Here is a 16,764-nt window from a genome sequence, read left to right on the forward strand (position 1 = left end):
TGTTTTAATTTGCATGTATAATGAAGTATTATACAATGTACAGTCTCTAGCATATGCCAAGGAGTCTGAGAATTATTTGGGGTGAAACTTCTCTCTTTTAAGGCACTATACTCTCTACATCTGTGTTTTTCTCATTTAGCATTCACATGCTGTATCTCGAACTTAACCACAAGGCAAAATATGACTTGAAAATAATAATAATAAAAAAAAAAGTTTATTAACCGACCAAAAAAATAATAATTCCCAGATTGCCAGCAAATCTTTCAAAATCAAGAAGTAAATCAAAATAAAATAGGTGTCAGAAAGGCCTGGTGAAACACAGAGGGCCAAAATATCTTAAAATCAAAACAAGACGAACATATTTACAAAACAAACAAGACACAAAACAAATCAGTGCATGGTGACAAGTAGTGACAACATATGACCAGGAGCTATTTTAAGCAGTTTCCATGTCTGATCTTTTGTTGTTGTTTAAATAATTTAATTGATCTACTTCATACCTATAGAATATCGTAAAAGGTTCTCTCATCAAAATAATGGTGACGTTTTCTCCTTGCATATTGCAACAACCAGACCATCGTGTACAGAGTGCATTTCCTGACAAACTCCTTTTTATGAAATTGCAAAGTTACTTAAATTTGAAGAAAATCTAAATGTATGCATGTTGTGGCTATTTCAAATACACATTCAAACATTTAGTTTATACTTGACAGACTGTTGATGGGATTAAACACTGCTTCACGTGCATAGTTTTGATGCTTTAAGAATATGATCTGAAAGCCAGTGGCATTCAATCTTGTCAGTCAGTATGGCTGCTTTTAATACCACATATATTTATACTTAATTCAACTAACTTTAGATTTCAAATGACCATTTTTTTTCCCTCAAAATATGAAAACCATACTGGCGCAGAATGGATTATTATAGACGCCTTATTTAGGTGAACTGCTTGATGTTAATATGTAGCTCTCTGAGGCCAGCCTCCTTAGCGTTCTGTGACATTACACCTTTTAATTGGTTATCATTATAAAGATTAAGGAAAGTGCCAATGAAGCGCTTTGGCAGCGTACACAGCGATAATACAAAAGCTGTTAACTTCTCAAAGTGTGTCTGGAAATAACAAGAACAAGACATGTAAAAATGTCAATTAGGACTTGCAGTTTGATAGGGTGCCATTTGTATCAGAAGGTTATAATCGCCGTTACAGATGACCAATTCTTTTTCAATTGAAAAAAAAAGGTGCTATAATTTGTTTAACATTTGACAGGAAAATAACTCCACACACAGGTGGCGCTGCATGTGTGCAGTGTAGATGTGATCAATGGAAACTGGTAGAAGTGAAGAAACAATGAAGATGGATTCATCTAGTGAAGATTAAAGTTCTCATTAGTGCTTAAGCTCCATTTTGAAGATGTTACACATCACATGTATGCTAGTCCCCTGAATCATTCTAAAGCAACTTTTATGCCGCCTATAAGAATGATCTGATTTCAGGGGTACATGCTAAGCAGCATTTTAGGTCTCCAGCTAAAATATTTTTCACTAAGCTAAAACCTTGTAGTGTTAAGAGTTTGTCTGTTGAACAGGGGAGGTTCCACAAGTAAAGGGGAGTGGGGCAAAAAGTGATATTCACTTCACACTTTTACACATTGGTTCATTCAAAAAAAGAAACTGCAACAGAACTATGCTCTAATGATCTGAACATTAATTCCGATTTTCTCATTATTTCAGAGTAACTTGTTCAATGACAATCAAACAGAAAACTACTGACTAACTAAAAGAAAATGTCTTGGAGTGAGAACTGTACTTAGCACCTGTTGCTTGTACAACATAGCAGTCCGGTACTACATCAAAAACTAAGTCTGAAAAGCAGGTGATCAGCTGTTATTTAACATAACTCTGTACAGTTTTTTTTTCCTGGTTGTTTTGATTTTTTCTTTTCTTTTAAGAACGTCCAAGTGCAAGCAGTGAAACGCTTCTGACAGAATTCAGGAGGGGAAAAAAATTAGGCCCTGTAGCTTATGTAGCAGTTTATGCACATGGAGAGAAAAACTATGGAAAGAAGAGAAACGACTGCTAAAGACTTGAAAGAGAGATTACATCCAAGCGACAGAGATGATTTACAGCAATGAGCAGAGCACAGAAGCTGATTTATTAGCAATGCAGTGTGCATCTTTACTCAGTATTTAATTTTCATCTCATTCATACCAGCCGCAAACACTACCTCAAACTCATTCTTAACCGTTATACTTTGTCCAACTTTTCCAAACTCCATGGCAAGTGGTATTAATACCCAAAGAAACCTGTCAGGTTTCAAATGTAATTGTCCACAGGACGTGTCATTTCCTTATGTTATGTCATTGTGATCACATTGGTAATGGTACAGAAATGACCACTGTGATGGAACAGGAAACAAAACATACACAACCATTGGTTACTGAGGGTATGCTTTCTTTTGCATTCGTTTTCTCAGCACAAAAGTACATCTTCCAACTTCCGAGGGATACGCCACCATCTTCAGAAACAAGGGCGCTCCTCTTTAACACTAAAGGACTATTGGCAGGGTATTCACATACTCCAGAGGCCAATACTAAAAAGCCCTAGGGCTGATCAGCAGCTAGCCTTGCATTCTTTTTTTTGTTTGTTTTTGGGATCTTGATGGAGATTAAGGTCAATTCCTCAATTTGTCCTCAGATTAGCCAGTGTCTCCACAGCTATGGTTTGCCTCTTTTACTCTTCTTAGATTCAGTCAATTTACCATTCAGGTCATACTCCAAGTAAATTAACAGAAAATTGGAACTTTAAAAAGCAATTCTGCTTCATATTTCTGGAGAAAACATTTGAACCAAAAGAAAGAAAAAAGGAGAAAACCTAATGCAGGAACAACACTGACAGTGCAATTTTCTTTTCCTTGCTAGAATCTTCTCAAAGGAAAAATAAACATCATTTACTTCCACCGTATAGTATTTTTGTGGTGAAACCTTGGCAGCAAAAGAAAGAAGCAGGACCTCACTTCTTTTTGTCCTTCTGTTTCTTCTCAGGCTTACGACTTTGCTCAAGCGTCATGCTTCGAGGTGTAATGAGCACGCTACCATCAGCAGTGTACTGCAGGCAATACTCGCTAGCTGGATATGGTCTGCCTTGTTCATCACGCAGCTGGCTGAATACTTCCTGATAAAGGTTTTGCACCTTCTGCTTCATCTGCCTGATACAGCGCAGACATTCCATCTTCTCCTTCAGCAGCCGGGCTTTGTCACGCCGCAGATCCTGCACACCTTGCTCAAGGTTGATGATGGTGTCCAGCTTGCGTTTGCGGCAGTTCTGCGCAGCCATTTTGTTTTTCCCACGTCTGCGGATATCACGAATGAGAGAAAGTTGGGCTTCAGTGAGATGGTGTTTGGACAGAAGCTCGTTGAACTCTTCAACAGGAAGGTTGACAATTTTATCATTGGAAAATGGAATTTTCATGGCTTTGGCCCGACGTTCGTCGCGGCTCGACTGCTTGTCGATGAATTCTCGTGCTGGATGAATCTTGGTTTGTTGCAGGTGCTTATCTCTGCACTTTTTACTGCAGGATCCAAGCATCTGTGGCTGCTCAGGGTATGAGGAGGCCAGTGGCAGATTGTAGGTGTGGTTGTGATTGATGCTGTCCAGCTGTGGCAGGTTATGAAAATGAGATGGGTCCTGATAGCTCATGCGGCACAGCTTGCTATATTCAGGCTGGTAACCTCCAACAGCTCCCTCCTCTGCATCGGCCACCACTTCAGAATCTGTGCTGTAGCCCACTGCACCTTCCTCAGAGAAAGTGGCAGAAGTGGAGGAAGAAGATGCAGCTGAGGAACATGATGTCTCAGAATTGCTGGGAGAGACAGGGCTGTGTCCTGAATCCAAAGACAATCCAGAGTCTGAGTCGAGCTCATCTTCTAGTTGTGAGGCTTGAGCCTGACTAAAGCCTTCCTCCATTGCAAGATCTAACAGGCTAATTTCATCCAACATGGACTCTTCCAGCAGGCTAACAAATGGATCAGGCAGCGCTGGGGAAGAGGTCAAGTTGTTGGTGCTGTTGAGTGGTGGGAGAAACAGCCCAGTAAGATTTGTGACTCCAAACGTTGAGTTGACATTAGATGAATTGCTGGCGGAGAGCCTAACGAGAGTAGGCCGCTGCCCAACAGAAGGATCTAAATCAGGGTTAAAAAGATTGGGAAGGTCCTGACTGCAGCTTGGGAGGGATGCCTGATGAAGACTCACATCCTGGTTAATGAGACTGGATTGTGCAACACCAAAACTTGACATTGTGCCCAATTCGCTGGCGTTAGCAGGAGTGTCATTCGTGTTGTTGTTGAGATTTCCATTTTCCGGCGCGTTATTCACCTCCATTTCCTTGCGGAAAGAGGTGACAAATGTACTGAGAGATTCTGTCAAATTTAAGCATCTATTATGCCATAGGATTATAAAGAATGTGCAGAAAATACAAACCTGCAGCTCCATGATTGCCATTATGTCCTGCCATTGCTGTTCCAAGTCTAAAGGTGCATCAGACTGAGGCAAAGGGGCAGACAGCGAAAGCCCCTGGGATGTCGAAGGAACATTTTCGGCTGGCTCACTCAGTTGAGGGGCAGCTTCTGTACCCTGGAACTTTAAATTGAACAAGGAAAAACAATAATTAAAGGAATCACTTTCTCAGAAAGAGAAAAGTTAAAAACAATAAATAAATACAAAAAAGCAGTCATGATAATAATGGCATTAGTATTAGCAAGGATCTGGTACCTCCGATTCCTCTCCAAAAGGAAAGGTGGCCTCCAGAAGCCTCAGACATTCCTGTAGAGACATTGATGTCTGTGTGTAAAGGCTGGGGAGCTAGACAGAAAGATAACGAGAAAGGTTATTGCCTCTGCAAGGTCAAATTGCTTGAGCTGTACATGATCTTTTACCAAGACCCTCTAGATATTTCCTACATGAATTACATAGACATGTCATGTGAAATTGACAAAAAGTTGGTTATTCAGTTTGACATTAATTATTCATTGCCGTAAGTACAAATTGACCAATTAGACATGTTTACAAGCTTTTAAAGCAATTCTTTCAGCAATTAAAAATAGTTTTGTAGTTAAATTTAGAATGAGATGTGTGTGGCCAGATCTACGGATCCTAAACGCAATATGGAAAACGCTGCTGCTGCTACTTACTGCAGAGATAAACACCAGCCTTGTGCACTTCAGTCTTGCTTAACCCAAGTAGTATAGAAAGCTCAAACATTCAAAATAAAACACTAATAATCATAATGTACAATAAAGTGCTACCTCCTCAGGTATGCTCTCTCCGGTCTCTCCATCCACAAGAGTTATGCCCTGACCCTCCTGCAAATTGATTCCATTTCTCCAGTCCTCCTCCCGTACACCTGCCTCCTCGTTTGTCTCATTCGGTTTATCTGCCTCACCATCCTTCTGCCTGCTGCTGTAGTTAAACACTTCCCGTCCAGCTCCGAGGTCAATATCCTGTCTCCAGAGGATATCTATAAGGTCTATGTCCTAGAGAAAAATATGCAGGACCATACTGAGGTCAGGAGACTAAAGAAAAGGGCTTGGTCCAAATATGTAGTAAAAAAAAAAAAGAAGAAGAAGAATTTTGTCTGACATAGGGGCAAAGTATGTAAAAAAAGTGAGCATCACGCAATCACAATAAGCACCGGAAATGTTTTCTATAGTGTAATGGACTGTGAAGTCCTCCCAGGTCATCTTTAGTGGCACAATAATGACACCACTATAATAAGACCAACTGTGAAGCAATAGATATGTGGCACTCTTTGGCAGGCAAGCCAAATTAAAACAAAAAAATTGACATGTTAACTGATTATTCGCTACCTGATATTTTAAAAATGGTTACCTCACTTATACCATGCCTGCATCTGATATTTAATCCTCTATCTCATTAAACTGACCTAGATTCTAAAATGGATTGGACCTCATGCCTTTTAGGTATTTTCCAGCTGCAGTTGCTAAAAATAAACACTAACACTATGAAACTTTGTGATGATTAAGGGAAAAAACTGACAAATACAAACGGGGCGTCTGCTCTCCTAAAAGCTGCCTGCTTTGTATTCTTAAGGATTCTTTTTGGCAATAGTATGCTATGCATATACATAGCTTCTATTAACAATAAAAAAATCATAGACAATGCTGGTAAAATATAGAACATGCCATTTGTATAATCCTAGGTAAGGAGGTACAAGAAAAACATACATCACAGGCAGTATGAGACAGCTGCCACACCCATTGAATTCATCTCAAAATGCAGCAAGATTTAGCATTAAAATTTACCCACACATAAGTAAAAATAAATCGGTGCCAACAGATTCAGAAAGCCATTATAAAACACTGCACCTCTTTAGAAAGCTCATCAACGCTGTCCCTGCTGCCTTGTTCCTGATTGGCCTCGGGGGCCACAGCACCCAAACTGTCCTCTCCACTAAGGTTGTAGGATGATTCAGAAGTGCTGCCGGCCCCTCTCATGGCCGAGGGTTCAGGGCTGTTCACGTCCTCCAGGCTGCCGCCATTGTCCAGAGCAATGGTGGGACTGGACTGGCTGGTTGCAGACACCACAGTCTCAGGGTCACGGTGAACCAACCAAGCGTTCAGCTCAGTGCTGGGCACACGCAGGTGATCCAGAGAGCGCACCTGATTCAGCAGCCGACGAATGGCAAAGAAATGATCCAGGTCCACGCTTTTCGGATGGATGCCATAGCCGTCCAGGGTGTTGCGCAGGTTGTGGAACTGTGTCTGTGTGTAGGCTGAGCTCGGGCCCAAGATGATTTCACGGAGCGGGGGCAGCTGACTGTTTAAATAGGTGTCCACGTCCACCCGCACCCCAATGAGACTCAGGAGGATAGTGAACTGAATCAGACCCTCTGTGAAGTACTTTTTCAAGTAAAGCATTTCTTGGCAAAGGAAATAAATTGAAAAGTTAAAAACAAAACTAAAAAAAAAAAAAAAAAAGAAAGAAAAAAACCAGAAGATTTACACTAGATCTAACACTTACACACACAGTGCTTTATATCATAAATAACTACTAAATGTCAAGCAACCATTACAAAAAAAAATAATAATGGGGGTTTACGAAAACATAGGCTTGTTTAGGGAAATTAAGGGGGGTTTAGAAATTAAGTTCCTTTGTCCTCAGTTTCAAGTGTCTATCCAGTCAGATGCTTAGATCCCACCATTTAATTTTCAATTACTTCCTGAAAGCTCCTCCGATCTGCAGATGACAAAAAAAAAAAAGAAGAATCAGCACAAGTTCAGGGCCAAATGTACAGTGAATTCTTTTCAATCCCGTCCCCAAAAGCTCTTATTCCTCCTGAGAGTTTGGTATCTTGCAGTTCTGGCGTTAACGTACATTAAATCCTGCCTCCCTCCTTTCCGTGCCATCACGAACCCATCTGCCGACTAACCTCCTACACGGCCAAACAAACAGAATAACACGAGCGATCCTCCTCAAGAACACGATGAAATCATGGAACACCACTTAAATATCGGTTTCTAAACAATGCCGGCGGTCCAGACGTCTATTAACTGTCTCCCGAATAACAAACAAAACGCTATTTATATGCTTAACATCCAGGAAGTGCTCTTTCCTACTTCCGCTATCGGCAATCACCAACAACGTTAGCAACAAGTGGCGCAACAATATCTGATTGGCTGAGGAGCTTCTCGCGAAGCAATGAGAAGCATCATGCGCCGGCGTTTCTCGTATCCCAATCAATGAGAACGCTCCAGGGGCGGGCACTGAGGGGAAAAGATAGTGAGGACGCCGAAAATATCAAAACAACTCCGAGGATCTTATACGCCTTTATGTATTTATGCGGTACAGACACCAATACGCGTATAAAATAAATTCTACCAAACGCTACAAGATTATATACAGTAGCACGTATACATTATACATTAGCAACGAACGACAATTAGCCGGCTAGTTCCCTTGTCCCAGCCAGGCTAACTGGCTAACCTAGCTAATCAGCCAGATTTAAAAACCCTCCGTTCATACTTACACCAAGTGTTTAGAGATAAAACAGCCAGAAATATCTAGACGGCACTCATAAGCAGTGGCCACTTTCTTTAAAGGAAAAAAAAAAAGATCGTTTCTTTCAATAGAATTATTTAATGTTATCGTAAGTGCTGGCTTGAATGGCCCACCATGACTTGCAAAATTTCTCCCTTGCCGATAAGTTCCCTGACAGAGGAACACGTTTTTGATAACGCGCATGCGTAGAATATTCCAGGGCTCACGTCTGAATGAGATCATTAATCAGGAAAAACAACAACGATCACCGCCCCTTTTTACACGTGTAATAATATTGGACTCGTGTAACTCACTTTACTACATCAGAAAATAAATAAAGAAATAACTGATCGCTTTAATTTTTTTAAATCAGAGACATTATATGGTTGTTAGCAAACCAACCCAAACATCACTTTAAATACAAACTGAAAAGTTTCGAAACCTCAGAAGAAGGGGAAAAAATCTTTGGTTTTTGACAGCAGCAATGTGTCAAAATGTTGACATGTAATGTCAAGACAAATAACTCTAAATATTGATATTTTAAAATAAAATTCTGACTTAATATACATACAATCAATGAGATTTTTGCTTAGAAAAATTTATTTTTACTATAGGCATTGCTCTATTATCATATGCCAATACTCTTTTTAAGAAAAAATAATATAGTCATATAATCTATAATATAATCTTACATAGGGAAAAGCTCAGAAATAATAACTATTTGCTGGCTTTGTAGGTAATTAGCAGCCTGGTTTCATAGCTAACAGAGAAATCGGCCCAAATTGATTTATCAAATGATCAATTCATACAGTACACAACACCTGTTTTTCCTGCTAAACACAGTGTTCACATTTTCTTTAGCCAAGTTAAAATATACTGAAGAATTAATAATAATTATTATATCACAACAATCATCAAGCCTGGATAAATGGGGAGGGTTGCGTTAGGAAGGGCATCCAGCATAAAACGTGCCAAATCAAATCAAATATAAACCAGAATTTCATACCGATCGGTCGAGGCCCAGGTTACCAACGACCGCCACAGGTATTGTAACAGGGTAACGGTTGAAATTGGGCTACTGTTAAACACAAGGAGGAGAAGGAGAGAAAAAAAGAAGTCTACAAAGACAGCAGGGAAAGGAGAAGTGTAGGAGAGTGGAAGTCAGGGTGGGTGCTTTCAATGTTGGTACTATGACTGGTAAAGGGAGAGAGGTAGCTGATATAATGGAACGGAGAAAGGTATGTTGTGTGTTCAGGAGAACAAGTGGAAAGGGAGTAAGGCCCAGGAACATTGGAGGTGGGTTAAAACTGTTTTACCATTGTGTAGATGTAAAGAGAAATGGTGTAGGGGTGATTCTTAAGAAAGAGTACAGTAAGAGTGTAGTGGAGATGAAGAAAGTTTCTAATAGTGTGATGATTGTGAAGCTAAAAGTTAAAGGGGTGATGATAAATGTCATCAGTGATTATGCTCCACAAGTGGGCTGTGAAATAGAGGCGAAAGAAAAATTCTTCCGTGAGTTGGATAAAGTGGTGGAGAGGAAAGAAAGATTAGTGATTGGGGCAGACTTTAATGGGCATGTTGGTGAAGGGAACAGAGGTGATGAGTAGGTGATGGGTAGGTATGGTCTTAAGGAGAGGAATGTAGAAGGGCAGATGGTGGTAGATTTTGCTAAAAGGATGGAAATGGCAGTGGTGAATACATATTTTAAGAAGAAGGAGGATCATAGGGTGACATATAAGAGTGGAGGAAGGTGCACACAGGTGGACTATGCTCTATGTAGCAGATGCAACCTGAAAGAGATTGGAGACTGTAAGGTGTTGGCAGGGGACTGTGTAGCTAGACAGAATCGGATGGTGGTCTGTAGGATGGCTTTAGAGGTGAAGAAGAGGAGGAGAGTCATGAATGAAAAAAGAATAAGATGGTGGAAACTGAAGGAGGAAGACTGTAGTATAAGATTCAGGGAAGAGGTCGGACAGGGTCTCGGTGGTGGTGAAGAGGTGCTGGATGATTGGGCAACTACTGCAGAAGTGATAAGGGAGACAGCTAGAAGGGTACTTGATGTGGCATCTGGAAATAGAAAAGAAGACAAAGAGATGTGGTGGTGGAATGAGGAAGTGCAGGAGAGCATGAGAAAAAGGTTGGCAAAACAGGATTAGAATCAACAAAGTGATGAGAAAAGTAGGCAGGAGTACAAGAAGATGCAGAAGCAGGTGAAGAGGGATGTAGCAAAAGCCAAGGGAAAGACATATGAGGAGCTGTATGAGAAGTTGGACATTAAGGAAGGAGAAAAGGATTTGTACCGATTGGCCAGGCAGAGAGACCAAGCTGGGAAGGATGTGCTGGAAGTTAGAGCAATAAAGGATGGAGATAGAAATGCGTTTACTAGTGAGGAGAGTGTGTTGAGAAGGTGGAGGGAGTATTTTGAGCAGCTGATGAATGAGGAAAATAGGGAATAGGAAGTGAGAGTAGTGATTAAGAGGATGAAGAGTGGAAAGTTGGTAGGACCAGATGACATACCAGTAGAAGCATGAAGATGTTTTGGAGAGACTTCAATGGAGTTTTTAACCAGATTGTTTAACAAGATTTTGGAAGGTGAGAGGATGCCTGAGGAATGGAGGAGTGTGCTTGTACCGATCTTTAAGAATAAGGGAGATGTGCAGACCTGCAGCAACTACAGGATAAAAATTATTACAGAATAAAATTGATCAGTCACCTCATGAAGTTATGGGAAAGACTAGTGGAAGCCACTTGTACCTGGGATCAACAGTGCAAAGTAATGGAGAGTGTGTTAGAGAAGTGAAGAAAAGAGCGCAGGCAGGGTGGAGTGGGTGAAGAAGAGTTGCAGGAGTGATGTGTGATAGAAGAGTATCTGCAAGAGTGAAAGGGAAAGTTTAAAGCACTGTGGTGAGACCTACGATGTTGTATGGTTTAGAGACATTGTCTTGGCATTGACCAAAAGACAGAAGGTGGAGCTGGAGGTAGCAGACCTAAAGATGCTGAGATTTTTATTGGGAGTGATGAGGATGGACAGGATTAAAAAATTAGTTAATTAGAGGGACTGCGCATGTAGGACGTTTTGAAGACACGGTAAGGGAGGCGCGATTGAGATGGTTTGAACATGTGCAAGTCAAGTCAAGAAGCTTTTATTGTCATTTCAACCATATATCGCTGAGGCATTACACAGTGACATTAAACAACATTCCTCCTGAACCCTGATGCTACATACAACAATAATTATAGAAAACAGAAAACACAGGGCTAAGGACTAGAAAGTGTCCTGGTCACATAAAGTGCATCGTGTGGAGGGACATGGGGTATATCAGTAAAAGAATGCTGAGGATGGAGCCACCAGGAAGGGGGAAAAGAGGAAGGTCATGGTGAGGGAAGACATGCAGGTAGTTGGGATGAAAGAGGCAGATGTAGAGGACAGAGGGGTATGGAGACCGATGATCCGCCGTGGCGACCCCTAATGGAAGCAGCCGAAAGAAGAAGAAGGAGAAGAAGAAGAAGAGGAATCTAAAAAGCAACTTTGAACAAGATGGTTTTTTCTTTTAAACAGACTTTGAAAGGACAGAACTTAAATCCAACTGACATATACTGTATATCTAAACAATAAACAGTATATAATTTTAGGTAAGACTGTAGTTTTCAGAAACTTTATATTTTATAAACAAAATATACCCAATACAACTGTATATGTAGTTTGATTACCTCACAAACATGTGGAACATTAAAAAAAATATGCAGGCAATATGGAATATGGACTGACTGGTGATGTTACTGGCAAAATAATTGTTTTGAATTGTCAAAATCCACTAAGGCATCTGTGTTTGAAATCTGAAATCAGGACTTTTCCATAGCACATATAAAATAATATTTTTGTGCAACATTTAATTATTCATAGTTACATTTCATTTGATTGTCACATTTGTACACTGTTTGTATTCTGGGCAGAAGCCCATTTATTTAATTCCATGTCAATTGGCCTACAAAGCATGTCTTTAGACAATGGAAGGAAACCAAAGCCAAGTAAAAGCATGCAAACACAGCACAATGATCAGATTTGAACTCCAACCACCGAGATACAAAGTTAACCTGATAACCACTAAGTCACTTTGACCCCCAAGTCAGTTCATTGAATTATTTATCAAAAGGTTGTTTGGTGTGTTTACAGCCTTAATAGAGTATGAGTGAGACCTGTATAATGTTTTATTTATGCTAAAACCCCTTGCACATAAAAGGGAGTATGGGGTCAGTGTTTCAGTTCACCAGTGTAGGTATCTAAAGGTTCTCACAAAAAGTTCAAAAAGTTCTCACATTGCCATAAATGCTTTTTTGACATAATGCCTAGACATGATTTCTGCTCTACTCGTCTAAGAATATTTGTTCATGTATGTAACAAAAATTGTAATAGACTATTATTGTAATTGTATCAAATATGTATTAAGTGAGAAGTGGTAGCTCAGTGGGTTAAGCTGTTGGTTGGGAATAAATGTATAAATAAGTGCTTTATAAATGTCTACCACTAGGTGGCATAAATGGCCAGTTCTGCAAATATGGGACGCAGAACAAAAATATCAAAATAAGTACAACATAAAAATAAGACAGTGATTAGAAGAGTGCTCAACAGTCATTGCGAACTGTGTCGTTTTTATATTTTAAACTGGAGAGGACAAACCATAATTAACTGACAGTTACAAATAGTTTACAGTTTTGCAGCAATTTTGGCCACAATACTGTACAAGCAGTGAAAGATCTGCAGCACCAAAAACATCAGACTTGCCTCAGGTCTTTAAACTTTGCCTTCTCGTTTTAGAAACATCTGTTATATAAGAGAATCCAGATCCACCATGAACCTGATCAAGATGAATAATAATAATAATAATAATAATAATAATAATAATAATAATAATAATAATAATAATAATAATAAAAAAAAAACACAAATGTATGTGACAAAGGGGTATAGGACGAGGTTGGAAAGATATTTAATGCAGTTTGGAGACCCCTGGAGATCCACTAGTTTGATGGTAAATGTTTCCCATTTCTAAACACCGGATCTAACTCATGGATGGTTTAATAATTAACAGCAGGTGTTTTGTGACGCAAGTAAATCCAGAATCTCAGCTGTAGATCTCCAAGCTTGGGTTTGGAAACTAATTTCTTTAAGCTGCATTTGAAAACAGTTGATATATTTTTGCCTGTCGTAGATGTATTTTTAACTACTACTCGTTATTGTTCAGTGGTGCAATGGGATTGGTTAATTTGTGATCTGGCCTGCATGAGGCACTGATCACTTTGTAGATGCTTAAGTGCTTTCCAGGGAACTGTTCCTGATCACTCAAAAACTGTAGACAAATCTAACTTCTCTAACAGCCCGGTACAAAAAAAAAAAGTGTATGCAACTGCGCTAGATGCACGAAATCCGAAGTGAAACACTACATTAAAGCGCATCCTGATTGTTTTTTGTACACAGTGGAGAGAGTAAAGATCATCTGCACACCCTGTTGATCAGCGAGGATCTCCGTTTTAAGCGCGAGCGACACGGATCCGAGCTCGTGCCACGTTCAGCCCGAGGACCGGGTGTCTGATTTCTCAGTTCAGAGCCATGGATCAGCCAAGTGTTCGAAGTGAAACCGCATAATCGCATAGTTTCCCTCTAAACCCTCGGTATCAGCGTCAGGGCTGCTTGTCGCCTTTGTGCAGGGAGCGTCCTGCATTCTGGGGAGAGAGGAGTGAGAGGAGAGAGGGAGGAGGAGGGGGGCACAGTTTCAGTGAGCGCAAATAATCAAATAATGGCAGAGAAATGAGAAGGAAAACAAAAGCCAAGCGTATTCTGGACTACGAAAATGAGGAGCAAGACGAGAAAGAGGAGCAAAAACTGGACGAATTCTACGTAAGATATATAATGGAAACGTTTCTTTCAGTGTTTTTCGTGCCCCTGTTTTGTTTGTTTGTGGCTGTGACTTGGAATATTGTCTCAAATGAAAGAGTAATTAGAATGACACGAGCCGCCTGTCCGACAGCACGGGCTGCAGAAACGGAGGAAACAAATGGATGCTGCCAAACAGCTAGTGGAGGAGAATTCACCAGGAGCCGCGGGGCTCCAGAAGTTGGACATGAGGGTTTGGGCTTTATTTCCCCCTAATAATATCTATACTGTGTTTTTAGAATTAGGAGTCAATTAGCCGGTTGACATGAACAATCGAATTTTCCCCCTTTGCCTGCCTGAGTTGGTTGATAAAACAGTAGTGTTTTAAAAGATACAATTTTACACTCTTTTACTTTTTTCTTCTTCTTCTGGTTCTGCTTTTGGACGCAGAACGAGAAGCAGCGGTGTAGAGCAGCAGTAGGGCAGGCAGCCATGCCGGTTACCTAATGGAGAACAATAGGTCTAAAAGCATGGCATAGAGGGCATCACTTACACACAGCACATCTTGTGTAAAGAGCTTTCTTTAAACACTTTCCTACCAGTTTGATGCTCTACTGCGGTTTCAAAAGAACAATCCTTAAAGTGACATGCATCCTTTTTTGGGTCTAACAGCATAGGTTTCCTCAAAAGCATCCCATTAAAACATAATCTTTCTTAATGGTTCATAAAATTACTCCCAGTTTCAGTGTCTTGTCTTGTCCTGACAGGGTTATGGGCTCGACTGCTCTCCTGCAGGCAGTTTCGACGAAGGACATCCCACTACAGAGGTAAGGGGAGGTCTGTAGTACAGGTGTGCCCAGTGTTCTACACAACTCATAGTTAACATGCTGGACAGTTTTGAGCTCTCAAAATATTTTCTTTCTCAGGAGGCTGAATATTTACAGTCTTATTCGAAGATGGATCTAATTGCCATGGTTCTATGCATGCAGCGGGAAATGGAGAGTTTAAAGGAACAACTACGGTGCCTTACAGGCAAGTCACATTGTTGCCCTTTTATAATGAATGAATTACTTTGATTTCAATTTTTAAGATGGGTTTAAAATGATTAAACGTTCTTGTTTCCATAAAAGCGTGTGGAAAGCTGGCTAAAAACCTAGAGGCCCTGATTGAGAGGACCCAAGTGTGGCCAAATGGAGATAAGAAGTCACCTCTTCCTGTTTCCACCAGCCCCATGACCGAGCCTGTTGAAGTGGATGCTTTAATGCCGACTATGCCGTATGCCTCAGGTGTTATGAATGGGCAGTGGGTCAAGCAGGAACCTCTTACTCATAAATCTAATGAGGTCTCCAACAGGAATGGTCTCTTCACAGAGGTATTGATGACTTACACTGCTTAATATCATTGAAAATTAAATCATTTGTGTTGTGCATGGTTCACCAGTTGCCTACCTGTCTATATCTTTGATTACATATAACAGTCATGTGCAGTGCTTTGAATGTAATTGTGATTTTATTGTTTTAGTTTATTACACCTGAACTTTTGGAGAGGTGCAACACTGGCACCACTGCCCAGAAGCTGACCAATGATCTGTTGCGTGGACTGTATGAGAGAGACTGTTTGGCCTCCCATTCAATCTCTGGTGTAGTGTACAATAAGAGGGGTCAACCCAAACCCGCCCTGCCCACTGAAGAGGTGCAGGCTATTCTGAGTAAGGCTCTGCAAATTTAGTTCCTTGGCACATGTACTGCTTATTATGACAGTATATTTAGGCATGCAGATAGCAAATACTGTTTCAACCAGATGTTTCAGGGCAAGCGCATGTATGGTTTGATATAGATTTAGATAGGTGCCTATTTATGTGCCATGTGTATTGGTTAATGATCTAATTTATGTCTAATAATTATCTCTTACAGGAACCGTCCAGTATTTTTTTCCTGGAAAAACTGATGCTGAGATTAAGGGCTACATTCGTCAAAAACTGCAAAATGAAGCAAAAAGATTGAGGAAAAAACCTCCACACTCTGGTCCAGAACCTAAAGCTCTGAGTTTATCCAGCCCTAGATCAAGTAATCTTCAGTTGGATTTAATTGGACAAAAATCAAATGTTTGATTAGCAGTGATTTGTTTTTTCACCAAACAAACTAGCCTTATTCACTGCTAATTATGACCAGTACAGATTGTCACCTATTTTTTTTATTTTTTTGGGGGGACTGTCCTGAAAAATGTTATCACTTAACAAAAATTGACTATAACAAAAAGCGGATAAAAGCAATTAAATATAGTTCAGATGGTCTCCAACTATTAAGAAAACACTCAGTAATAAGAATAGATATTAATGTGGGTCTGTAAACACTTCATGTTTTGTATTTAATCGCTGTGTACTAGATACACTGCACAATAAGGTGTGAACATTATTTTCCTTGTATCATAAATGTATTTCTTACTAAATTATGGTCCTTATTACTCAACTGTAGCTTTATGTATGTATTTTTTTTGTTATTAAAATGATGTAAAAGCAAACAATTAGATTAGTAGTATTGTTTGTGTCATTCATGTTCTCGTGAACATTAATGTGTGAATTTGTGTGAAAGAAACACAAGATACTGGATATATCAGTGTGACTAAGCCCCTGTGAATATTGGCAATGGAGAACAATGTGTACTGCATGCAGAGAGCTGCTGAGATGAAGGTAATCAATGACTGAGCGACACGAGCAGAGTGACAACAGCAGGGGTACTGGGCCAGTTGTCTTGGCAACCCCAGTCTTCTGGGCCACAGTTGCATGGCTCTGACTCTGGCCAGTGCCTCTGAGCATCTGCCCACTGCAGGGATGAGGGGAA

The 16,764-nt window shown here is 40.2% G+C and overlaps 2 protein-coding genes across 5 annotated transcripts; one reads left to right on the forward strand and one right to left on the reverse strand.

The window, feature by feature from the left end:
• Window positions 1-192: 192 nt before the first annotated feature.
• nfe2l1b (nfe2 like bZIP transcription factor 1b) lies at window positions 193-8,293 on the reverse strand. 2 transcript variants are annotated; one of them, XM_083557290.1, is made up of 6 exons: window positions 8,042-8,293; window positions 6,381-7,251; window positions 5,301-5,528; window positions 4,768-4,857; window positions 4,477-4,635; window positions 193-4,380 (listed from the first exon to the last, which is right to left on the reverse strand). In XM_083557290.1, exons 2-6 carry the CDS (start codon window positions 6,930-6,932, stop codon window positions 3,010-3,012), a joined length of 2,400 nt encoding a protein of 799 aa, XP_083413416.1. In that variant the 5' UTR covers window positions 6,933-7,251; window positions 8,042-8,293; the 3' UTR covers window positions 193-3,009. The 2 variants fall into 2 exon arrangements, with proteins under 2 accessions (XP_083413416.1, XP_083413417.1); XM_083557291.1 differs by lacking the exon at window positions 8,042-8,293 and adding an exon at window positions 7,390-7,736.
• Window positions 8,294-13,761: 5,468 nt separating this feature from the next.
• Window positions 13,762-16,444, forward strand: LOC310735133 (BEN domain-containing protein 6). Of its 3 annotated transcripts, none has more exons than XM_083557710.1 (7): window positions 13,763-13,948; window positions 14,079-14,177; window positions 14,692-14,751; window positions 14,851-14,956; window positions 15,055-15,296; window positions 15,446-15,632; window positions 15,838-16,444. In XM_083557710.1, exons 1-7 carry the CDS (start codon window positions 13,859-13,861, stop codon window positions 16,032-16,034), a joined length of 981 nt encoding a protein of 326 aa, XP_083413836.1. In that variant the 5' UTR covers window positions 13,763-13,858; the 3' UTR covers window positions 16,035-16,444. The 3 variants fall into 3 exon arrangements, with proteins under 3 accessions (XP_083413837.1, XP_083413836.1, XP_083413838.1); XM_083557712.1 differs by having other exon boundaries at window positions 13,832-13,948; window positions 14,044-14,177; XM_083557711.1 differs by lacking the exon at window positions 14,079-14,177 and having other exon boundaries at window positions 13,762-13,948.
• The last annotated feature ends 320 nt before the right edge of the window (window positions 16,445-16,764 follow it).

The sequence above is a fragment of the Silurus aristotelis genome (assembly GCF_946808225.1).
Source record: "Silurus aristotelis genome assembly, chromosome: 12".
In the NCBI taxonomy this organism is placed as follows: domain Eukaryota; kingdom Metazoa; phylum Chordata; class Actinopteri; order Siluriformes; family Siluridae; genus Silurus; species Silurus aristotelis.

Coding starts and splice junctions, on each gene's coding strand:
- nfe2l1b (XM_083557290.1), bottom strand. CDS start 6,932: ATGCTTTACTTGAAAAAGTACTTCACAGAGGGTCTGATTCAGTTCACT. Junction 5,529..6,380: donor TTGATGAGCTTTCTAAAGAG/GTGCAGTGTTTT, acceptor ATTTTTCTCTAG/GACATAGACCTTATAGATAT. Junction 4,858..5,300: donor GAGAGAGCATACCTGAGGAG/GTAGCACTTTAT, acceptor CTTTCTGTCTAG/CTCCCCAGCCTTTACACACA.
- LOC310735133 (XM_083557710.1), top strand. CDS start 13,859: ATGAGAAGGAAAACAAAAGCCAAGCGTATTCTGGACTACGAAAATGAG. Junction 13,949..14,078: donor AAAAACTGGACGAATTCTAC/GTAAGATATATA, acceptor CCTGTCCGACAG/CACGGGCTGCAGAAACGGAG. Junction 14,752..14,850: donor AAGGACATCCCACTACAGAG/GTAAGGGGAGGT, acceptor TTTCTTTCTCAG/GAGGCTGAATATTTACAGTC.